The sequence below is a fragment of the Mya arenaria genome, chromosome 11 (assembly GCF_026914265.1).
Source record: "Mya arenaria isolate MELC-2E11 chromosome 11, ASM2691426v1".
Taxonomy (NCBI): domain Eukaryota; kingdom Metazoa; phylum Mollusca; class Bivalvia; order Myida; family Myidae; genus Mya; species Mya arenaria.
In genome coordinates this window covers 55,213,635-55,239,299 of record NC_069132.1, presented here as the reverse complement: position 1 = coordinate 55,239,299, position 25,665 = coordinate 55,213,635, and the positions used below count along the sequence as shown (strand labels likewise).

Here is a 25,665-nt window from a genome sequence, read left to right as displayed (position 1 = left end):
ACTAATGACCTTGAAACTTCAGTGGAAGGTTGCACTTGACCGGTAGATGTTGTCTATTGTTTTTAAGCTTGAAGTCATGGTCAACAATCTAATGAATATTTTGTCCGAAATTCTCAGCTCAATTTTGTTGTCATCAATTTCCTGATTCATAATCAATGCATTTCTTAAAACATCTTGATTCAATCTTCCATATATTTCTGACATTGGAGCACTCTAGAGGCATACTGTTTTATCAATATCTCTTGTTTGTAAACATGCCTTAGGGTATGAAGAAAAGTGCATGGAAATTTAATGGAATACCGCTGTGTAAAGAATATTTTATTTCTTCTTAAAATCACATTTTGTCTATCTTAATTCTATGAACAGTCTGTCATTGAATGCTTTAAGAAATTAAGGAAATGGAATACCTCTACAAGACTACCTAGTTAGTGTTATTTAATCAAGGTCAGTTTCGCTTACAGGAATCAAGTCAGACCACTTATTACATTCACAGTGACTCTGCTCAAATGTTTACTTCTTGCAGATGTATATTACACCGTCATTATTTTTCAACCTTGGTCCAAGAATAGTCATAGGTCAGAAGTCCTTTCCATCTTTAAATGTGCTTAAACTCATGAAGGACTTCAAAACAAACAAGGCACAAGTATTCATCCTGCCAAAAAAACTCCACATACAGGTCCAAGGTCGGTAATATTGTTTGTGTTACGCAATCACAACATGAAATAATTCTTATTAACATTGCATAAATGTTCACTACATTGTTTAAAATAATTTGGTCAATGGAGATGTTGTCCAGAGTTTATGTTGCAGCTAACTTAGTTTAATGTTAAAGTAACACTTAAGTAAAGTGCCAATTCGCAATTATGAGTGTGCATTCTGTGTATCTATTCCACCACTTTTCATATGTGATTAATTGCCACAAAATATTCTTATTAACTCTACATACAGATCACTTGTCTAATTGTTTGGTCTATGTTGTGATCAGAGAACAAGAAACAATCCATAAGGCATGTTACATGCTACAAAATTTAATGTTGACAATGCATTACCGAAATTGATTTTAGGAACATGAAAAGTATCGACCTTGCATGTGTTTGGTCTTGCCTGTAAAGAATTGCAGACAAACGGATAGCTTTGTCCGGTGTTGTTGTCTGTGTCATTACTCGTATGGTTCCAATCAATGACTTGCAGTAGTCTTCAAACTCGATATGCAGTCAGTAGATGACCCCTTTCGATTTTGAGGTTGAGGTTGTGGTTACCTTTAAAATTGACAGGTGTTCCCACAGGTGACAAATTAGATTAACGGAATTCAAGTTTGTTATAATAATCAAATGAAAAAAATAAATAAATGTATTCTTCAAGAACCATTCTTTCGGCTTAGGAGGTTTTAAAGGCCTAGGGCTGAGCGGGCATTATTCACAATCCGAATGGCAATATTTATTGCTATTGAAATAATTATTAAAAGCAGCTTTTATGAATGGTATATCAGACAAAGAGGTTTATAGCAAAGCAGCCTGCTTTCAACAAAGATTTAGGTTAACTTGAAATTCCTTTCTTTGTGTAGTAACTGATGCTAGTTTGCAAGAATTCAGGTCCATTATTACTTGGGCCAGTGCCAAAATATTTACATCAATTCAGCAGAATGCAATTATTAAAGGCCTTTATATAGCTCAACATAACCAATGCTTTGTTGTTTGCATATAATTGTTGAGGAGGAATTACTAATATGAACTATTGAGTCATGAATTTATTTTAATATCTTAAATACAAATACAGAAACAATGTACATCATATGAAAAACTATGATAAATTCATATGACTGATAATGTCACTCTAACAGAAACAAAGTTCTATAAATTTTCACTATAGAAGGCAAAACATATTTCCATTCATTTCATTCACTAAACATGTTGTATTCCACACTATCAGAGGTGGTTTTATTTGGCTTTCTTTATGCATTTTTTGGTCAACATGGAAACAGGAATATTTTGAACCTAAATATTTGTTCAAAAATTATTGAATTACTGATGTTATATTGCTTGTTTTTTGTTGTTGTTTTTTAACACAGATGTAAGCATAACATAATCACAGACAGGGCATGTTTGTATCACAGATTACAACATGAAGGGCAGGTCAAGATTCCTCTCGCCTGTTCCCACATACACTGAGCCGAACTTTCTGCTTCCTGGGACGTGGTAGAATACGTAGCCTAGCCATAGAAGACTGCGCAGGGTGGCCAGTCCACTCCCTCGCTCAAACTGCAGGCTCCATGACCCTGCAACACAAAAATTGAATAATTTGAATCAGGATTCCCTTTAATAATACTTCAGGTTTAAATTGTGTAAGATTCTTATCACTTGTGTTGATATCAATAAACTAATTGCTTAAAGGATGAGCTAAATGCTAATTTAAGTGAAAGCAATGTAGTTGCAATTGACAAAAATTCATGGCTTATCAATAAGTTTATTATGATTTGCTCTCTCCTGCATGGACATTTCTACATAGTTTTAGCTGAGTGTTGTTATTGCAATTTACCTTTAGGAATGTCATCCTCAAGTGTGTCCAGGAAATCTATTGATTTGTCAAGGTTTGCCTTCTGAAGTAGCGACTTCTCCAGCATTAGTTTTGGGTCACGGAAATGCATGTACGAGCACAGCTTGGCAGCCTCTGACACCGTCAATCCTTCATATAAAAAATGAACAGTATTACAATAGAAATATTATATCGATAAATACAAGGAACTAGTATGTTTGAGTGTCCATTTAAGAAAAAAAAACTTTTAAAACTTTTGGTCTGTGTCTCTGGAAAAGAAGGCGTTCATATCCAAGTTAAGACAGTCATAGCATTGATTTATTTGATATATATTATGTCTTAGTATGGACAATGCTTTAATAGTATGAACACCTTACCTTCAAAGCTTCTGTTTGGCACAACAAGGCCAGTTGGTGTTTTGATGAAAGATGCACGTGGAACAATTTTCACATCTTCATCGATCTCAGCAATCACGGATGCAAGTCTGTCTTCTTCTTTGATTGTGATCTATATTGAATATGAGAACATACATGTAAGTCAACACAATCTACATTTGCAACATTTTTTTTCATATGACAGATAAACAAACGCATTTATAATCAGAAATTCTCAATATTCCATTACCACAGGCACAGCTCTTCATCTGAATTCTTTAAAATAGGTTTTCATGTTTTAACATATTAAAAAAATGTCTAATTAAGTTAAGAAACAATTGATCTGACAGGCAATTATTTAACAAATATTTTACTGGTAGTATTTTTAATTGAACCACTTGTGAGTCTTAATTCAACTAAAAAGTTTTACCAGGGTATTATATTTTTGTTATGTTTTAGAAAGATTATGAAGGCAATAACAGCAAGTCTTACCGTTTCCTCTTCTTCTGTGGCATCTTCACCCTCTCCAACCTTCTTCGTTTCAACATGCTCAAACTCAAAGGATGGGTCCCCGGTGAACCTGCCCTTCGCCAGTTTGCTGGTTTCTCTAACCAGTTTTGTTGCTGGTGGCAACAGGCCCCAGTGGACACAGTCCTTGCTGAAGAATAGAATAAGTAATTTGATTGAACCTGTTTTATAATAGTCAAGTAACTTGTCAGTTTTCAAAGAAATAGTTATTGTTTATTTGTGCCATAAAATCTGGATTAGACAACTGAATTGTTTAACCAAGCAAAATATGGAACCAATGTCTCTATATGAGACAGTGCACATGTTAACAGACCTGATAAAACCTACATAGAACTTGGGAGTAGGATTGTTATTGGTCCCAGATGGTACTATGGTACTTGTTTTTGTCAGTTTTCTTAACAATTAAAATCTGAATCCATCCGGTAACTCCATAGGAAGTGATAGTCGCATAAACACTGAAAGCTGCTATGTTCACCTAAACACTGAAAGCTATTATGTTCACCTAAGATAATAAATAATCAGGAGTCGAAAGAGAATAACATAACCTCATGTACAGTATGTTGCCAGTCGAAACAATGTTATTGAATGATTTTTAAGTGTTACAGTAATCTCTCTCTCATTATTATCAATATTGTAAATACCTGTAAAATGTCCTTCTCTCTGCCATTTCATCTTTTCCAGTTCCTTGTGCAATAAAGTAATCGTCTTTGATTCCTAATATTTTGCCCCAGAAATAAACCTTTTTAAATTTATTTTCACTCTGTAAAATCACGAGTGATGTCTGTAAAGCAGCTTTCTGTTCAGGGGAAAGGATAATTCCGCTACTGCCGACATAGTCAATGGTCAAGTGAAGCTCACAACCTTCCATTATTGCTAAATTCAAGGAAATGTATCAGAAAAATGAAGAGCGAAATATTATGTTTCCTACTCTGTGTACGTTGTCACTAGTTGCTATGGCACTCATGCGTGCGCATGCTAACAACATATTTCCGTTTCCGGTTTGATAGTATTCGTGTATAGAAAGAAGGTATTAAAAAATACATGATAATTATACCACAGGTTTTGTAATGTAATAGATTTCAGTGCAGTTTCGGATAGTCGTTCGGTGTTGTACATATCTAGATCGATGCCAATAACTGTTTGTTAAAAATATTACATTATTTCCATAAAGTCATATAATTTCGCGGTTAAGATATAGTGACGGGTTACACACAACTATTTATTGTAGGAGGTGTGTCAACTCTAGTGAAGAATATGTAATTTTTAGATGCGTATCGTGGTTTCGATTATTGTGGCGAATCCGTCGTCTAGTGGTAACACATTTGACTGTTAATCCGCAGACAGGGGGTTGCAGGTTAGATACATAGTCATTCTAAAATGCCATCCAGCCTTTTTTTTAATGATACTTGCCTGGACGATGTTTAGAATGACTAGTTAGATACCCTACCGATTACTTGATGCCCCACTGAAAGAAATACAATTCATTGTTTTCGGTGAGGAAATGGGGTCCTGCATGACAGTGCTACACTAGCCTCAATAATGCGCGTATAGGGAACGTTTTTTAACATTTGGATATTTATTGTGTTCCTTAGAACGCCACAATTCGATTTATTGATACCAATGTAAAATAAAATATTCAACTATTATTCTACAACTACACTGAATTGTTAAAAGAATACTTAAAAAAGAGACACAATAATGATATACTGCTTAATACCTTTTACTAATAACTAGTTTTCACTGAAAAACTGACGCTGATCGGCTTCTGTCAACTTTTCACTGCCATATTGGGTTAGCCACTATTAGTATATTTATCTTACGCAGTGACCTCCCCTGTCGAGACATTAATATTCTCGATACCTTATTCATAATGTTGATTTTTTTTTGACTGTTTTCCTGGTTCATATTTATAAATATATTTGTTTTATTTAAGCTTTGAAAAAACTTTATTTATATATGTGTTCACATTTTTATCAAATATTGATACCCTTACCTGAAGATGACTACCTGATTTCAAATGCGCATTTCATTATTGGAGTTTAGCCAAAACAGGTGCAGGTTATCTTTGTGCTAGATATACTTAGCGCTGGGATCTTGGCTAGGAAAACAGGAAGTGGGGTATGGACGCGTAGAGTCGCCGACACAAAAATCATCAAAGACTCTGAAGTGGCTGTTTATATGGACTAGTGCTACACATATAGGTTGATGAATACAGAACTGTATATTTTTTTTAATTTGCATTATACCAGGTTTAAATTATTTGACTTAAATTAAAATTAATTTTAATGATAACATTTAACATAAAAAAAGAATATGAATTGTGTACATAACATTTTTTAGTTATATAAAAAATATGAGCCTAAGAGTGTTTTTTTTTTTAATTAATTCCAGTGTTAAAAAAACGCCATCTTTTTTTTAAAGTTTTGATTATTAAAATCTTAAGACAAATGAGTTAACCATGAATATGCATCAAAATTGAATTAAAAAAAATTGCATCAACCAATATTGTGCTGGTTTAACCCCAAAACTTATTGTGGTTAATTTTCTTTAATTAACTTTATTTTTCTAATAATTATCTTAAAAAATAAAATTATGAAATTAATGTAATGTACATGTAGATAATCACAAATCAATGTCATAGTTTTAGGACTACACTCCAGACAGTTTAATATATCTCAGTTAACAGTGTTTGATTATGATATTAATGACTTTCTAAGCTACTAATGCTACACATGTAGTACAGATCACAACTTGAAATCTCTGTATTGAATTGTTATGATGTCTAGACCAAGTAATTTTGGGAACCCGAAAATGAAAGTTAACTGATTTATTTATTTAGGTGGAATAAACATGGATAAACTACTGTTGACTGTTTTCATTGAATTTCATGGCACATTGTTTAAAAACTTTTATTCAATGGCAAAGATAACTATTTTAAATTTAGAAAAAGAAATCGATGGAGAAGATAACTATTTAAGATTGAAAAAAAAAACCTGAATGAATATGCTTAATGTATCTTTGCATATAGCAAGATATACAAGATAAAATTCTGATCTGGTAAATATATATATATTCAGGAGAGCACAAGATGGGTTGAAACCAGCACACCATGGATCCATTTACAGTCATATATACCACCAGGTCCCCGTCATTAACCCTCCCAGAGAACATCCATGTGAATCTCAGCCCATCATTCAATAGGCAAACCCTTCCTGGAGACCAGGAGAGAGACATAGACAAGCATTGGCAGGACAGACTGGTCCAGCTGCCTTCGCTCTTCAATGGGACCAAGTTTCGTCTTGACTCTTTAGAAGATAACAAAAGTGGTGATCTTAACTTGAACCTTGGGGTGACCTGCTACAAAGACTTTCAGGGAACAAACCTCTCTCAGGATGTGTTACTCATGCAAAGTCAGGGTCTGTGTGACCATGACAACTCACAGGCTTATCTGTCAGATGCTCTTGGTGTCGGAGCTTTTGTCCTGACTGCAGATGACCACATGGTTTTGCTGTTTCGGTCACAGAATTGTGGAGAAGATGTGAATCTGTGGGACCGACCAGGCGGGCATGCTGAACCAAAGGTATATACACACACAAACACACAGTGTATCTCACTATCACATATCTAGGATTTCTGGGGGGGGGGGGGGGGGGGACATTAAAGTAATTGAGAAACTCGCTAGTTGTATAAGTCATTGGCATTGATGTCGGTGCGCAAATAACCCTTTAACCTTAGCAATAACTGAAGCAAGGCTGATAACTCTGGCTTAAAACATTTTTGAGTTATAGAAAGCCTTTTTTTTTCGATTAAAAACAGATGACCATAACCATCTAGTTGGCCGGCTACATTTCTGTAAGGTCCAGTTTAACAACAAATTATTAAGAACCCTGTGGAAGCACAACATTTTCTTAGCTTTGTACTACATGTACGCCAACCCCTCACATAATTGTTAACGTGCTGGTAATTTGTGTGTTTTCAGGCACTCGTCGGAAACATTCCAATGGAAGATATCAAGGTAGAGAACATGGATCCAGAGAAGGTTATCAAGGAACTCTTCAGCTCGATCATAGAGGAGGTAGTTTCTGAGGTGAACATTCCTGCTGAATCCTTACAGCCTCCGGGAATTCTGGGAATTCACAGGAGCAACCTAAATGGCGGCAAGCCAAACGTAGAATTTCTTGTAAGGTCTGTATTGCTTTGAACTGTATTGAAATTTTCAGTTGATAAAGCTCATGGTAGCAACTTTATTATTCCTTATAGAGTTATGGTAAATTTTAAATTTGGTATATACAATTATAGGCTCTATATAAAATAGTGAGGCACACTTTATAGAGGGTAATTGTTAGTTTGAAGGAGATATCTATTTTGTTTAATTAATTGAGCTGTGAAATTAACATTTCCACTAGTGGCGCAGCAACAAGCTAATAATAATGTGAACATTTCCTTTTCACAAGATAGTAGGTGACTGATTAGCAATTTTGTTCAGTGTATTCTGGTGAACCTTTTACTATAGTCCTCAAATATATGCAAAATTTAAATCTAGACCAGTAGATTCTTTGAACACTCTGTTGACTTGTTGACTGTGATTGAAGTAGAGCTTTCAGTAAATGCCCCTCTTTGTGTACAGGTGCAAGCTGACGTCAGAGGAGGTGGAGCGCGAGTACGCAAAGGGCAGTCATTCAGAGGCGTACGAGTCAGAGCGGATTCTGCTTCTGCCCATGGGAGAAGCACTGAGCTCTGAGGCGACGAAACCTGAACTGTGGGCTAAAATGGCCGCTGGTGCAAAGGCTACCGTCACATTGTACAAGATGTACAGACATCGTTTCCCTGAGGCAGCCCAGTGAACCTTCTATGGAAAGCATTGAAATAACACTTATGTTGGGTTGCATGAATTCTTCATTGCAATTACCCATTACTTCTGTCCAAGCGTATTTATAGTGCAACTGTCAAAGTGAACAATCTCTTTTTCGTAAAGTTTTAAGGGAGTTTATTTGAAATATCTTTACCTTTTAAGCTATCAAGCTCATTTATATGAGATGATTCTTGCATATCAATATTTCCATATTTTTATTATACAAACATTGTTGATTTTCTGTAGGTAAGAAAAAGGCATTCTTTAGCTCGACTATTCGAAGAATAGGTGGGCTATACTACTCGCCCCGGCTAAAGTTTTAGGGCAGGTTAAAGTTTTAGGGCAAGTTGGGATTTTCACTTAAAACTCCAATACCATTCATTCAATTGACTTAATACTTCACACAGTTGTTCAGGGCCATCACATGATGAGGTTAGATAACTCCATATTATCTTTTATACGAATTATGGCCCTTGATTGACTATTGGACTTAGGTTAAAGTTTTAGGGCAGGTTGGGATATTTATTAATAACTTCTATACCCTTCATTCAATTGACTTAATACTTCACAAAATTGTTCAGGACCATCACCCAATGAGGTTACATAACTCCATATCCTTAATATAAGTTATGGCCCCTGATTGACTTTGGTTAAAGTTTTAGGCAATTAAAAGTTATGGGCAAGTTGGGCAAAGTCGAGCACGCTGTCTTACGACGGCTCTTGTTTACTATAATTATAACATTAAAAATCCACCATCAGTTACTCTATGAATAGAGCCCATGGGACATTCATATAAAACTGACTACTGTGTGTTAGTGATATATAAATGTGTGAGTGCCTTGCTTATTATTTGCACACATGAAGGCAGTGTGTGTGTCAAACATCATTCCTTATTTTGTGGGCTTAGTACAAGATGGTTGTAACACAATATATAAACATAGGTGTTTCAACAGTCTTCTGCTAAGCCCTCAATTTATATTGATCTACAGAAGGCATCAATCTGAGATTCATTTTTTACATGTAGATCGTTTTCCTGAAGACTGCTAAGTTCATATGTCCATTTGCAATAATCTAGGTTACTTATAGAAATGCAGGGATCAATATTAGCTTGTAAAAATGTCTGCATTTTGTCAAATATATTTATATATCTGGGCTTTGGAATTATAATCTCATAGTATTCTGGTTTGTTCATGAAAATCTTATTATATAATTTCAATGACAGGATGTGACAAGATTTATTTTGAAGTATTGTTTATCATTTTTTGTTGTGTATTATAAGGCTATTACTGTTGGCTAAATGAAATACTTAGCTTTTTAAGCTTGTAAAGCTTAAGATATATTTAAGAAATTTGGCCTTGGAATTTTATTGATTGAACATTTTAAAGTGATATTTTTCTTTTACTGAATGCTGTTTTACCTTTGTTTTAACGGTGGGATGTTCGGGTTTATTCATTTATTTGTTATTTAAATTTACTTGTAAAAGCACCATAATTGGTGAGCCGCTGAGCGGTGCAATACCAGTGCCATATTGCTTATAAAGGTTGTATTGTTTACATTTTTTTCTCACCTGTTTTTTTTTTGAAGAAAGAGTCTAGCTGTTGTTATCGTCGACATGTTAACACATGTTGCCAGGGATAAAACGCTCATGTAATAGCAAAACTTATCTTTTGCTTTAATAATTGTTGAGCTACATAATTGTATGCCCCTTGTTCAACTAAGAAAGAAAACAGTCGAGCATTGGGGTAAGCTCTGTGGCTCTCTTGTTTTGTGATTATATAATAATTTATTAAACTGATCTGATTCTATGGCCATATTCAATAGCCAGCTTAGATCAAACTTAAATTTAAGAAATAGAATCGGAGTGTTTTGATTGGACTGTAAAATAGTAATTGACCAATAGATTAAATGAAGTCACTGAGGCATGTCAAAGGATAAGAACTACTCGTATATAGATATTGAATACGGCCCCAGAATGATATCACGACCGTACCTTTTATACATACTATCTAGTATAAATTCTCAGTGGGAAACTACGTGTTCCTTTTATACGTGTGTGATATAAAATCTCAGCAAAGACTTCTTAAGATGTGTTTTAGGTATCGGCCAATAGCATTTGTATTTTTGATGATCTTAAAGAGTGTTGTGATTATGCACAAGTCAATTTTCCTGCAGCTCCACGGACCTGGGTGCTGTGGTGACAAATGACTGGTGCATTATACTAGTCATTTTAGATTGTGAAAACTTTTGTCTTCCAAAATATGTGTATATTCTATTATTTACTAATATATTTTGCATAATACTGGACTAGAAAGCAATAAACAATATAAATATATACAAGTCTGCATTTATTTTACAATTATTTCTGAACTGATTTGCACAGATTTGAGGGATCCTGGGTTTGATTCCTGTACTGACCGCCTACTTTTCAAAGTCTGTTTCAAAAGTATACAGAAAAGAGCTATCAAGCATTTTAAACAACAGAAGACTTCAATTGCAATAACACTTATAACATGTTGTACCACTGGGGTCTTATTCAGAACGCATCTTCGTGAACATTTTTAACTAAGTAGAAAATAGCATTTTTTCCAAGTTGAATTTAAAGAAAACTCACAATGGGCCAACTGTTGAGAACTTAGTTAAAGTTAACAACATAATAAACAATATCATTGTTAACCTTTAAATGTGATTTATTTTATAATGTGCTCACATCTTCAAATATAAACAAGTACAGCAGAAATAGTTGTCACAAATTTTGTAAGATCACAAGAATAGACGTTAAATTTACAGAGCAGTCACAATTTGAAAGTCAACAACGATGACGTTAACAATGTTGTTAACTTAAACAAAGTTCTGAGCAATCAACCCATTGTTTGTACACTAAATGAATATGAAAATAAGCAAGGAAATGAATTTAGTGATAAATATATATGAATAATTTTGGTAAAAAGTAGAGGGGTTTGAAAATAATCCTCTAAAATTCAGAATTTTCACACAGTTTTTGTCAAAATGCCTTTTAATATGCAAACGGCTTGGTTTCTAAGACCAAGCAACTCTTCTTACATTTACATGTATTGATATCAGTTAATTGTAACAATGTAAAACATACATAAACATAATTTTGATTTTTATAATTCAATACCCTTCTTTCAATCATAAATAATATAAGCGAGCTGTACTCCCAGATGAAACAAGTACTGTAAATTGATGAAGCGCATTTATGACAAATCAACCGCTCCTGGACAACCGTCCCCTTCACATAACTATTGTACATATACATGTATACCTTATCTGTATATAAACAATTGTATTGAGTCTGTGCTTATAAACATCGATGCTCTATGCACATGTGCAAACCTGGATGTAACAAATCGGGGCCCCTTTTCAAGAAAGGAATGTAGTCATAACTTGAAAAATCTTTACTCTGTAGGAAGTGACACCTAGAAACAAGGTATTTATTATGTTTCCGTAACTGTTTTTCACCTTAATTTCTGGCTAAAGTTCAATTTTTACAAAAAAAATCAAAAAACAACAACAACGAAAAATTGACCAGAAGATAATTTCAAATGAATGGGCCCCAGAAGAGTCCAGTGGCTCTTTTCAATCACAATCTTAGTAGATTTTAGTTATGAATTAAAATTTTCTTTTTGCAATAGTTTCATCCTTTTGCTACATATTTGTGTGAATTGAACGTAAGCAAACATTGAAAATGAATATGATGAATAAAAAAAATCAAAGTGTTTAAGATTATTTTAAGATATTTGAAGTTCGACTAAAATCCTTTACAAAGACGGAACCCCACGAGCCACAAACTTTGTATCTGAATTTTAAATTCAATCAGACTAAGAAATGCAATTTTTTTTTAGACAAAATATGGTTGAACAACAAGATATTTGTAACATACACAACAATTTTCACAGCCATTGCCTCAGCAGAGGCATTTCATCAATAAAACTGAGTCTCAAGTCTGAAACTTGGACTGGGAACATTAGTGAATATATATATGCCCTAGTGTATAACAAAATTGCTGTTTCCTTCACAAAACTTCAGGGAGGTAGCACTTTCAATGCAGACATTTTAAGTAATTAAATACCACTGGCACCAGATTTTCAAACTCAAATTAATAAAAAAAATCTTAAATAATTTTTCACATTTCTGGCATTGTAATTTCGAGTTTGGAATTATAAGATTTTTTTTTTATTTAAAAAAATAATAATTTGAGTTTGAAAATCCAGTGCAAGTGTTAAAAACATGTCATTACTGAAGATAGATTATACATTTACAATTTAACATTATCGGTTTAATAAGTTACATGTGTAGGAATTACATGAAAGAGATTATTAACTACATATAAATCATAACTTTTAATTCATTTTTTTTTTCTGATTCCCTCACAACGGCATTTTGATTTTCATTTCGTATATTCTTGAAACAAGAGTATACACAGTGACGTATATGAAATCGTGCTTCTCCAACCATACATTACACTAACAACAAGGGTAAAACAACAACGGGCCATCTTATTCACAATCATACAATAAAATATAGAAGGATCAAGAATTTCAGCATGGGTCACAAATGAAAACGTAAAATTATTTGCTTAATCAAACTTTGCCTCCTTAAAACATGGACCCCACCCCAGGAAGCCACTTTCAAATTGGACCTTCACCATTTATTTTTAAACTCTTCTTAAAAATGTACAGGAATCTCCTCCTATACACTTTCTACGTTTTGCCTCCCTGGGGTAGGGTGCATGTTTAAATGAAATTGCACTAGACTCACAAATGACAATTGGTTTCGAAAAACATTCTTCAACTTCTCAGAAAAATGAATTAATAAAGTGATCCTTATACATAGTTGATAACATGGGCTCCTTACTATGTTAAGGGTTGCCAGCACTTGTGCAAGTGTACAGATAAAAGGCTCTTATATAACAAAAATTCTCCTTAACGTAAAAAGCGAGGACACAGGACACATCAACAATGATGTGAAAATCAGAAGCTGGTAACAAATGTTAGTTAACAGATAACTGGAAAATATATGGATTAAAAATATTAATTCATAATTGTGGAGCATGTCATGAATGTGAGTCAAGACATTAGACATATACAGTTATTCAAATGCGATGCCTTTTGTGAAAATTTGACCTGAGGAGGAAAAAGTGACATTGTAATTTTTGCGAGGAATTGTGGAACATCTCGGCTATTTTCCATCAAAAACAAGCTCAGATGTATGCTGGGGCATAAGCAGAAGTAGTTTGTAAAATTGATAATAACAATATAAATTAATTGTAGAGTTTAAATGTGTAATTTGTATTACAAAGTTTAAATTGATTCTCATTTAAGTGTATTATTGCATAAATTATGAAGATTCAAAACAGTAAAGTCCATTATACATCCGAGGTTGTTTTTCTTTGAAATTGGCTGAGGTGTTCCGATTGACTGTGGCTCAGAAGCAGGCAGTCATATCTATAAATAGCTTTGAAGACTTTCTCTTATTCAATTTTATACATTGCAATATAAGATTATTTTGTAAAATTAAGTTAAATGTCACTACAGTTAATACCTCAACAGGACTCATTTTTGCAGACGACATCTCAAATAAGTATGTTATTATGCTTAAAATCAACAAGATCATAATGATTTCAGATCTATGAATACAAATAATTGAAAATCACACAGAAGGGTGGATAAACTTAATAACAGGGTATGTAGCTGTGTGAACCATGACAACAGCTTTTGAAGACATGTGAAGCTTGAGCTCAGGGAATGTAGCCACTCAAACATTGACAGCAGGTTGTGCAGCCATGCCAACCGTAACAACAGGGCATGTAGCCATGTTACCCTTGATAACAGGTTATGTAGCCATGCTACCCATAATAAAGGGGTATGTAGCCATGCTATCCTTATTAGCGGGGTATGTTGCCATGCAAACCTTAGTAAGTGAATATGTATTTATGCTACACTTGATAACCGGGTATGTAGCCATGCTACCCTTGAAAACGAGGTATGTAGCCATGCTACCCTTAATAAAGGGGTATGTAGCCATGCTATCCTTATTAGCGGGGTATGTTGCCATGCAAACCTTAGTAAGTGAATACGTTTTTATGCTACACTTGATAACCGGGTATGTAGCCATGCCAACCTTGATAACGGGGTATGTTGCCATGCCAACCTTAGTAAGTGAATATGTATTTATGCTACACTTGATAACCAGGTATGTAGCAATGCCAACCTTGATAACGGGGTATGTAGCCAGGGGCATGTTACCAGCCAATGAGTCATGTTTTACATCGGCATATGTTTATTTCAGGGCTATCTTATCAATGAGCACATCATAGAAAGCCTCGGCAGAAAGCTCCTTAAATTTAACTGAGAGTAGTATAACGTAGTCTAGTATCTAAATACAGAATTAATTAAGATCTAAATATATATATTTATACCATTTGTGCCAATTTAGATAGTTATATACATGGAAAACCAATTAAGTGATAACAAATAAACACAATAGCCCACACACAACATACAGGTCACCTTAACCATTGAGGTGCTATTTGAAAGAAGTCCATTTATGCATGAACATAAACAATTTGTTATGTAATTGTTTAGATAAACAGTACACCCATAAGACATAGGTTTAGGTCAAGATTGGCGCTTAATTGAAACAATAATTCTCACTTGACGCAAAACTAAGATTTAGGTAAAGCTTGTGCGCCAACTGGAAACTAAGTGCACATTTATTTAGAATATTGAAAAGCTGGTTATAATTCAAGGCAAACAAAATCCTCCGAACTAATGAAATCAGGCCAAGTATAAAATTAAATGGTAAATTATCTTAAAGTCTGCATATGAGAGGAAATTAGACATATTTAACTGAAATGACAACTTCAGAGGCTATTTCTGTATGTCAAGACATGATGAAGAATCCTTAACTTTTTCCCAATGGTTCATTAATCTACTAGGTGCTTAGTCAAATTGTAGAAACATAATCCAATTATTGACATTTGTTTGACCATGGTAGATCATGGGTCAAATCAAGCCTGAATAGACCTAATGGGTATTACTGACAAATTAGAGTAAAATACTACCTATAATATGGTTTGAAGGCAGACTACACAACAACAAAGGTTAACGTGTGCAAGAATTTGACCATACAACTTCATTACTTCATTACTGTTTCCTTTAGTTACCCGTTCAAGAAATGGATCTTACGTCTATTCGCTTAAAACGTCTTGAAACCGAACGAACATCACAGATGCCATCATGATAGTTTTCATGTTCTCCACTGTGTATTCAATTCACATAAAATAAAAAGCTAAATACTGAAAGTATGACACTAAGATAATTTCAGCTTCAGTCGAAGATTTTTGGATGAAACAGGCCCCAAGTTGGCATTTGAAAGCTATAATGGGGTATCTTTGGCCCCAATTGTATTCCGAATATGTTCTGATCGTTCCAAATTTTAAAATAATGACATGAAATGCATGACAATACTATGCATGAAATTGAGTAATTAGTCAATCTATAACAATTCAATCGATAGTTACTGATGAAACACAACATGATATATTAATTGTCATCAAGAATCATCTTTGGAGCAATAATTTAGGCTTCGTTAATTCACCAATAACACATAAGGGGCACGATATACGTTGATTTTTTTTATTTTATGTTTTTAATGCATTAATCTTTTTAACTTGTTTCACTTAAATGATAAAAAAGGGATGTGATTTAGGCACAGATGAAAATATAACTATTGGCATTTATAAATGTTTTTTTTTTAATTAATAGCTTAGTGGCCACAAATTCCCCAATTAAAAAAGCGACTAAATATCTCTTGTATTTTTTAACTGTAAACTAAATCATATACATTTTTTTGTTTGAATCATTTAAGTCAAATAAATTAAAAATGATAATGCATTAAAATCAAAAATAATAATTTTGCATCAACATATATTTTGCGCCTTTAATAGCAAAGACAATAAGTCTGCTGTCATCCAGTCCATCCCAAAATTATCCCCAAAAATACTTAAGTGAAATCTCAATCTCAGAGTCAACTTAATTTTACCGCAAAGCATCATAAGTAATTTAAATCGTACAGTTGTTACCCCTTTCAAAAGCTCAATTTCTTCTATAGTATGTTGATTTGGCCATGATTCCAAAGCAAAATCATTCTACAACGTAAACTGTAATTGAGTATTTTTAACAATTACTAAAGTATATTTTTTGCAGTGGAATAATCTTTCTTTGAAATATTGACAAAAAGTTTCATCAGCACAATCTAAGAGAAAATAGGTTTTATAAGTGTAAAAACATACCGGTACAATAATTTGAATCATGCTAGGCTTTATTGAGGTAAAATGAGTTGTCAGAGTTAAAGATTGAGATTTGACTTAAGTTTTTCGTCATACTGGGGCCAGATGAAGTATCACAGTAATCGATGGTCTTTAGTTTTCTTAAACACACTATAACAATGCCCTGCTAAAACGTCTCTTCTGAGTCATGTAGAGTGGCGCTTCCAGCCAGGTAGCTGCCATACAGGTTGCGACTGCCATGGTACGAGAACTGCTCAAAGTATGGTAGCTCCCCGTCCTCCGAGATGGAGGCGAGGGGTTTGTGGTTGTCATGGAAACCCCGATCACCGGGTGGGGTAAGGTCCATGGACTCACGGGCAAACTCATCCGGGATGTACTTTGTGTCCCAGGCGTTCTTCACATCCGGTTTCCATGGTGGGGTCAACTGCAAAAAAGAAAAAAAAAAGAATGAAACTAGAGGCCGGGAGATAAAAATCCCCCGGAATTTATAAAAAAAATATTTTTTTTTTTTTTTTTAGAAATTTTACATCAGGCAATAATGACAAAGTAAGTGAAACCACAGTATGTGAGTAAAGAAACAACTCCACAAGGGTGAAATTCCAAAAGGAAACTTTTACAACAAGTGATCAATTAATTTGTAGTAATTATCAAAGGCAAAGAAATATTACTATTTTGGAAGGAAGAAATAAATAATATTTATTCTATTCTCTTATTGTCTGAAAGTCAGCTGATAGAATTAAGCACAATTTTTTAAAAGACTTTGGAGGAAGGTAAATTTAATTTAATTGTCTCGAAAACATATTTTTCCCATGACATATTTTGTTCTGTAAGTGCATTACAGTATGACATGACAGTGTATCATAAGAATATGATAAATCATGACATAAAATAATTCTGTATAATGAAAAAGGTAAGAGGTTTTCAAAGCAAACTATATGTGAATACATTTTTTCGTACTTTTGTCTAAAAATACTTTAAAATTTCGCCAACTTTGACCTGCTACAAAATCCCCCTGAATACAACCAAAATCCCGCTGAATTTTCAGTCTTTTGAACAAATCCCCCTGAATGGTCTCCAGAAAATATGGCATGTATGCAAGAGCGCTGCGAACACTTACGCTGGTCTGTTTTACTTTCAGTTTGAAAAGGGTATTACTTGACAGTTGTCAAAGTTATCCAAGTTATTGGCCTTGCTATTTTCCCTCTTCCAACATTTGTACCAAGTTTTCAGGTATGGCACAATGACACTGACACCAAAGCCCATTTTGCTATGACGAAGTTTACAAAGTTCCAAAAAAACAGACAAGCTAAAAAAAAGATGGTAGAGCTTGAATAATGAAAACGATTCACTTAAAAACTCTTTATTAGAATAACAACATGGTCATTATAATAAACAACAATTATGCAAAACTTGGCTTTAACACTGAATAATCCAGTCCTACTACCGTAAGTAATTAAAATTAACCAGTAGCTTCTGAGGACACCAGAGTTTTCTTTTTCAATTACTTCTGTTTTAAACGTTTTGCAAACAGCAACATATGCTTGTCAATAAGTAAACAAAGGGTAATTAATTTGTGTGTCCCCTTATTGTTCTTGCAAGCATAATTTCATATGTTTGCTTGATAATGAGACCACCTAGCTAGTTACAAGTTGACATAAATTAAAACACTTATTCAGAGATGTGATTAACCTAGAAGCTGAATGGCTAACAGCGCTGACACCATCTTGGTGATGGGTTTAGGTGGTGCTTAAGCCGACAAAGGGCTCTTTTAAGAAGCCCTCTCGAGTGCTGTCCTGACCTTTAATTTGAAGCATCCTGTAGTGTGAAAACTTACAAATAAAGTAAGAAAAAAAGCAACCATTTAATTTTTTTAATCAGTTAAAAAAACAAACTTATTTTAATTTTGGATAAGATCATGGAAATAATGAAAATCAATTGTTCTCTTTAGAATGGCAGATATAGTGTTGTTCCATGTTTGAATGTTTCCCTTGTTTTCGTCTATGCTTTTAACTCCCATATTGGATCTTTCCCTTTACACCATTGTACAGAACTAATTGTTTAGTCACCTAATACACGCTTGGGTATAATCTTACTTGCACTGAAACCCTGTTTTATTTTACCAGTATCTTTCCCTCACTGAATTCATGCGATTTTTGAGTGCTTGAAAAATAGAAATAACAAGTTGGAACAGGCCTTTAAAAAGGGGACTTGAACAATTCTGAAAACTTTATAATGGATGAACTTTCTTTATGCACTTTAAATCCATTCTAAATTGTGGCCAAAGGTCTTTCCAGAATCAAATTCAGTGTATTATAACAGCATGGTGGGCCTATAACAGCATGGTGGGCTGCAATTTCACCTGACACCATAATTTCTTTTCATATATGAAATATTGGTGCTGTGGCAATTACCACAAGTATGTACGCTCTGCACTAGTAAAATGCCTTCCAAGCCAGTTCAAATTCTGGATTTTATATAAAGCAGGGCTTGTTTTAAAAAAAAGTCCCAACCAAGCAGCTGCGTAAGAATTCAGGTTTGTTCATCCAAAATACGAATTTCGATTAATGCTCGTATTTATATAATACATGTATTGAAAAACCCAAACACATTTTCTGTTAGTTTATTGTTACAGAAATGTTGCAGTTACAATAGTTAGTACACTGTTTCACATACTGAACACATGCTATGATTAATTTATGTGAGGTGATAAATGTTTCGGGATAATGTTTCCAGTCAAGCGATTTTAAAGTAACCCACCTATTTTAAGGTAATCCACATATTTTAAGGCAACCCACACATTTTAAGGTAACCCACATATTCTAAGGTAACCCACATGTTTTAAGGTAACCTACATATTCTAAAATAACCCACATATTCTAAGCTAACCCACATACTCTAAGGTAACCCATATTCTAAGGTAACCCACATATTTTAAAGTATCCCATTTACAATAACAGAAAGAGTATTTTTGACGCCTGGTGACTCTATATTATTTTGGTATCATTTGAAATGGTTTGATAAGTAAAAAAAAAGGTAAAATTTAAACAGAAAAAATATTAGAAACACGATTTTTTGACCTTAAATGATTGTTCAATAGGTCATCTCATAACTGATATAAAATATTTTTTTCCATCAATTACTTAATATTTTTGTAATCAGTAAGTAATGCCAAAGACCTATAAACTGTTTATGGGTCCGTGGCAATGCCTTTTTAAATGATATAAAAATTATATGGGGTTACCAGACATTGAAACTGACATTATTACAAACGGTTAAAAAAAATGATAATCTTATTTGTACATCAGAAGCCTTCAATGATTTGGCCAATTGTATTCACTCTGAGTCAAATGAAGATTTTTATCAAATATCTTTTCAACAAAATCCTAATTTAACACCACTTTATTGCATAAGTGTTTCAATGTTTTTGTTTACTAAGGCATTTCACTGGAAACATTATCCAACAAAACCTGCTATTTTCAGTTTCACTGAGCAATGATGACACACACAACAGTTTCACACAGTAATGATGGCACACACAACAGTTTCACTGAGTAATGATGACACACACAACAGTTTCACTGAGCAATGTTGACACACACAACAGTTTTAATGAGCAATGATGAACCACACAATGCAACAACAACAACAACAGCCATCATAGTCATTAAGAGTTATAAAAACATGACATAAACATTTAGAAATGAATGGCCTCATATTTCAGGTAATACCAGTCTTAATAACAGGACAAGTAGAGGCACTAAACAAGATGAACAAAGCAACTTAGGTTGAATTTTCAACCTAGTAGAAAATCATGTTTTTTAAAAACTAAATGTTCAGAATACCAACAATGATTTGACAACATGAATATTAAGAATGCATGAAAACTGTCCAAATTATAAATTACTTGTTTATATTAAAAGTTGGAGATTTTAAATAAATAAAGTAAAAAAAAGAGGAAAGTTTTTTTTCAACTATAAAAAGAAGCTTTATGAATGCTGCCCTAGAATGTTACTAAACAGGAAACTAAACATAAAACATTGACATGTGATCATTGCAAAGGGCCTAGCAATATGGAAATCCTTCTATCAGATTGATAAGTTATTTCTGACACAGCAGACATAAGGTGGCGACAAGTTTCTGTGTTAATGTGACTGCCAACAATGACAACTACATGTATTTAATTTCACTTAGAACTTGAACAACATTTACTAAGTATTTGTTCAATTTTGGCAATCTACAGAAAATAGAGCAGGCTGAGGTACGCCAGCACTATTTTTATTATTGTCAAAACTGGACTTATTTGGTGTTTGTTAGCACATTCATCAGAATCGATCTACGTAAAATTCGAATTAAAAAATCCTTAAAGCTGCACTCTCACAGATTTACTGTTTTTAAATTTATTGTCTTGCAAAGAGCAAATTTTTACGTAAATATCTGCAAACCAATGATATAAGATTTCAGACAAATCAGATCGTAGATTATAATATTTCAGTTCGAAAATCAATGTTTAATGGCTTAAACCATCACTAACGGTTTAAGAAAAATGAATACAATATCCTTTTTTTGAACTTAAATATAAAAATCTGTCAATTTTTTTTGTCACCAGTCTTATATAACTGGTTTTCATGCATCATTTCAAAAAATGGCCCTTTCCATGTCAAAAAATATTTTTTCTGTCAAAACAGTCAATCTGTGAGAGTGCCCTCACAAAAATGCAACCATCAAGTATATGCTACCTTTTACTACTGACACAAGTTTAACAAGAAAGCCTTATTAGACTGACTGAAAATATTCTCTATGTTCTTATTTTTTGTTGCATTTGTCAGAAACAATCTACATAAATTTAATGAACAGAAATTTTGAAAAATTCCTCAATTGTCACTGGCCCACACAAAAAAGCAAACACCAATCACACTATTTTGACTTTAGTTTATTTTCTTGTGATGCTGTACATCTCTTTTCTTTTTTTTTTACCTCGATGCTTTTGCATTTAAAGGGACTCGCTCATGTTTTTGTAAAATGCACTCTTTTTTAGTATGACAGAATAAAGTGTGGCAAATCATTAGAAGATACTGTCAGCTGGAACCCTTCCACAAATGCTAATATGCCTAAGTATTGTCTTTGAAGTCACTGATTTTAAATAGCGTAAGTAACGCAATTCAACGAAAAGCTTAAGGGTTAAGTTATCTTTATATATCATATGTGTATAAGTCCTTGTGGGTGTGAGGTTTTGTTGAAAGTTTTCTATTTTTCCTTGGTTGTACCAGCTTTGGTAGGCACACCACTAAAACCAGAATATTTTATTTCACTTAGTGCTTTTTTCCTGCAATTTCGGTATCAAAGAGTAAAATTGTTTTAAAATAGGTGTTTTCAGGATGCATTAGCAGAAAACAAATATGGTGCCAAAACATGAGCGAGCCCCTTTAAAGAGAATCTTGGTTAAATATAGACTACTGGGCTTGTCCCTGTATTTACCATTATTGTTTTAATAGCTTTACAGGAAACATCTTAATCTCAACTAAACTTTGAAACTCTATCTGATGGGTGATGGAGGTATTAAATATTCCTGAGTATTACACAAGGAAAATCTACCATTCACATCATGATGAAGGGATTATCTGTACGCAGTACTTTAATCATTAGCATTTTAATATTAATAATACACCTGTAATGCTGAAACAGTAAATAAGGTAACATAGCAACATTTCCTTTATACTTGTATAGCAAGGTCACATAGCAACATTTCCTATATACTTGTATATCAAGGTCATATAGCAACATTTCTCTCATACTTGTATAGCAAGGTCACATAGCAGCAACTCCCTCGTACTTGCATAGCAGTCACATAGCAGCAACTCCCTCATACTTGTATATTAAGTTCACATAGTAGCAACTCTCTCATACTAGTGTTTTATAGCTCTGTCATCTCCCTAATACTTGCATTGTTAGGTCACATAGTAACAACTACCTCATACTTGTATAGCAAGGTCATGTAGCAACATTTTCCTCATACCTGTACAGTTAGGTCACATAGCAGCAACTCCCTCATACTTGTATAGCAAGGTCAAATAGTAACAACTTGTATACCAGATACATCATAAAATAAATATGAAACAGCATATAATTCAAATTAACATTAATGCAAATCCAATATTCTTAAAGCAGGTAAATATCATTTATATGTAGTTATGATCATCAAAAATTAAAAGCAAGGAAAATTAGCCAAAAGTTCAGAAGAGGAATATCATCTTATATATAAATACAAGTATATCGAAAGCATAATTCAACAAACATGCAGCGATTAAAATAAATTATCTTAATAATTGTAGCTGTACAATTCAAACAAAACATCTGCCAAAAATTTACACGATCGCACAGCGGCGATTAAACAATATTTCAATATATAATATTCACGCCTTTCATAATATATGCTTAAGTTTACCAGTCTCCCAATACCTGTATACATGTACCCAGTTATTTTATATCACTTCTTAACAAAACTCAGCCCCAAGTGAAATGAAAGCTATAATCACAAAAAATACTTATTTCAACAACAAAAAACATGATGAACAGTATAAACATGATGAACAGTATCCACTCTTTCTTTCAACTAACAAAACCCATTATAGGTCACAGCATTACTTGGAAACACAATTCCAATTACAAACAATACTTGTCAGGGGTCGACATGAACTCTCAGGTGACACTGAATATATATTTTCCCGGGATCCTAAAGGGACACCAGAAATTGAAATCAATGGTCCCTTCCTTAAGTCAGGTTTTGTTCAATCTGTTTTTAGAATACAACCTACATTTTCAGCCAATGAAATTGCAGATAAGCAATCATTAAGTACTTATACTTAATTATTAAGAATTTCAACTTTCGTGGATGGGAAAATGTCCCCCTATTGCCACCCATCCGATACATACTCTCTGCATCAAATTTTGCGTTGACAATGTATTAGCCAATGAGGTTGTATTCTATGTCAGTTAAATGGGCTCGTTGGCTTTGCTCCTACCACCCATTCTTAATCATTAAGAATTTACTTCATCTCATATAACTATAACTTTAAACAACCGTTGTTGCTGTATTCATTTTATAGCAAAAATAGTTAATCTCTTAGAACATTGTAATGTTGAAAATGTTGCTGATAGAAATTTAACAATTTGATTCATATAATCCAATATATTCTTTGATAAAATAGAAAGATTCTAATTATGAACATACATGACTGAGTTGCACACATGATTGTGAATGCTAACTTCGGCCATATTCATAAAGCAACTTCGGTGGAATTTTCCACTTGGTGGAAAATCGCCTTCTTCCCAAACCCTCATTTTAGGGAAAAAATTATGGACAAATTGTTCAAAAAAGTTTGTTAAAGTAAACAACAAAATTACAGACATCATTGCTAATTTTTAATATGTGAAATATTTGATGATGTTATCAAAAATCTAAATATAAACAAGTACACTTGAAACAATTTTCACAGTGTATCCATTAAATCTTCCAGAGCAGTAACAATTTGAAAGTTAACAACAATGTTGTTAATAACGATAATGTTAACAATGTTAACTCAAACACTGTTCTTAAGAGAAGGCCTAAAGTTTGTTTCATAAAAATCTCAATTATGAATTCATATGAACGAAGCTATTGAAAAAAAGTGGGGATTTCAAATGAACATTGTAAAAAATTGTGATGTAATTATTTCACCAAGATGCTTTATGAATATAGCTCCTGAACTAGAGAACAAGTATTTATTGTTTTTGGAACCTCTACATCTGGTAATTTTCTTAACACAGAGGTCACACTTCTAATACCTAGCAGGATTGTAATAACAAGATACAAGATCAACGACAATTATCAATTACATAGAATACTGGCACAGAGTGACTCAAGACATTAAGGACCCAACATGAAATGCTGTTTAAAACAAAAAAAATTGGGCAAGTGTTTCATAAAATTTTGCATTGAATAGCAAAAACATCATGTTATAAAATTAGGTATTATTTCCCAAATTTGAAATGAAAGCACACTTAATAAGTTACTTAAAATCAAAACTAGGTCTCAAAAATTTAAAGCAGTCTGATACTTACAAAAAAGAGTTTCGAATCACAGTACAAATTACAGATTGAAGTTGAACAAATATAATCCAGTCCAAAAAATATATGCAAATGGATGTATAATATTATTTGTTCCACAGCAGATACATTCTCTCTCAATACATTTCAACTATTCCCTATTTCCATTGTTCATGAATATCAAATTTGACCAGTGTTAGTAATCACTCGAGGGTCCTAAATCGTGTCCCAAAGTCCTAAATCATGTCCAGAATCATAAAGCGCTCCATTGCCACAATCTTTCAATTCTGTGATCACATGCAGTCCTTTCTATTTGATTATGGACCATCAATAGTGACTAGCTTCTCCACATGAAATCAGTGATTTTTCTTTAGAACATTAAACGATAGATTATTGAATCACTGATAAATCACCGTGGCTGCATGACATCAAATTGTTGAAGTCCAGAATCAGCCCGCTAGAGGACGGATGAATCAGGCTGACCATGTTGTCTCAAAACTCATCACGCTGGACGCAAGGCTCGCCTTGCTGCCATGGTACGAGAAACGCTCAAAGTATGGGAGACCTGTTTCGAGGCCTGTGTCCATCTCCTCCTGGATACTCTCCAGATGGTGGGAGACCATTGGTGGGGTGAGCGCCACCGGCTCTGCCGTGAACGTCTCGTCAAAGTAGCGCGTGTCCGTCTCAGACGTGACCTGAGGCTTGAAGGGGGGAGGTATCTGAGAGAAAAAATGAGAAGGGGAGCTCACTCTGGTGATATGTTAATGGGTTCTGTCAGCAGTCTGGACAAAAAGGTTAAAGTTTTTTATGCTATAAAAATGTCTGGTTTTGTAATAACAATTTTGTAAAAGTATGTTAATCTTTTCTCTTCTTTTAACATAAAAAAAAAAAAATTCTTCACCAATAACTTTACTATTACAGTGTGTGCATACCACATGATAAATTACGTCATAACAGGGTACGTCATCCATTTTGTTTCGACTGAT

At 33.6% G+C, this 25,665-nt stretch overlaps 3 protein-coding genes across 5 annotated transcripts in view; 1 reads left to right on the top strand and 2 right to left on the bottom strand.

Moving 5' to 3' along the window:
- Positions 1-1,729: 1,729 nt before the first annotated feature.
- LOC128207708 (radial spoke head protein 9 homolog) lies at positions 1,730-4,389 on the bottom strand. The gene is made up of 5 exons (XM_052910795.1): positions 4,076-4,389; positions 3,399-3,564; positions 2,910-3,039; positions 2,536-2,682; positions 1,730-2,275 (listed from the first exon to the last, which is right to left on the bottom strand). The coding sequence occupies exons 1-5, from the start codon at positions 4,300-4,302 to the stop codon at positions 2,115-2,117; spliced, it is 831 nt and encodes a 276-aa protein (XP_052766755.1). The 5' UTR covers positions 4,303-4,389; the 3' UTR covers positions 1,730-2,114.
- A 28-nt stretch (positions 4,390-4,417) lies between these two features.
- On the top strand, positions 4,418-10,776 carry LOC128207706 (uridine diphosphate glucose pyrophosphatase NUDT22-like). 2 transcript variants are annotated; one of them, XM_052910793.1, is made up of 4 exons: positions 4,418-4,461; positions 6,512-7,014; positions 7,414-7,619; positions 8,062-10,776. In XM_052910793.1, exons 2-4 carry the CDS (start codon positions 6,544-6,546, stop codon positions 8,276-8,278), a joined length of 894 nt encoding a protein of 297 aa, XP_052766753.1. In that variant the 5' UTR covers positions 4,418-4,461; positions 6,512-6,543; the 3' UTR covers positions 8,279-10,776. The 2 variants fall into 2 exon arrangements, with proteins under 2 accessions (XP_052766753.1, XP_052766754.1); XM_052910794.1 differs by lacking the exon at positions 4,418-4,461 and adding an exon at positions 5,510-5,635.
- A 1,030-nt stretch (positions 10,777-11,806) lies between these two features.
- The window catches only part of LOC128207704 (RAC serine/threonine-protein kinase-like), a 38,057-nt gene continuing 24,198 nt past the window's right edge, over positions 11,807-25,665 (bottom strand). The window contains exon 11 of one of the 2 annotated variants that reach the window (XM_052910789.1): positions 11,807-17,021. In XM_052910789.1, the coding sequence (XP_052766749.1) occupies positions 16,764-17,021 (258 nt within the window). In that variant the 3' untranslated portion in view covers positions 11,807-16,763. Of the gene's footprint in view, positions 17,022-19,203; positions 25,399-25,665 lie in introns of those variants that run through there. The other variant, XM_052910790.1, reaches the window with a different exon arrangement.

Bases quoted from the DNA above. Each gene is read 5' to 3' on its own strand.
- LOC128207708 (XM_052910795.1), bottom strand. From the start codon at position 4,302: ATGGAAGGTTGTGAGCTTCACTTGACCATTGACTATGTCGGCAGTAGC. The intron at 3,565-4,075 runs GTATTTACAATA...TCTATTCTTCAG, and splicing joins GAGAGAAGGACATTTTACAG to CAAGGACTGTGTCCACTGGG. The intron at 2,683-2,909 runs GTAAGGTGTTCA...TTTTATATGAAG, and splicing joins GCCAAACAGAAGCTTTGAAG to GATTGACGGTGTCAGAGGCT.
- LOC128207706 (XM_052910793.1), top strand. From the start codon at position 6,544: ATGGATCCATTTACAGTCATATATACCACCAGGTCCCCGTCATTAACC. The intron at 7,015-7,413 runs GTATATACACAC...GTGTGTTTTCAG, and splicing joins GCGGGCATGCTGAACCAAAG to GCACTCGTCGGAAACATTCC. The intron at 7,620-8,061 runs GTCTGTATTGCT...CTTTGTGTACAG, and splicing joins AACGTAGAATTTCTTGTAAG to GTGCAAGCTGACGTCAGAGG.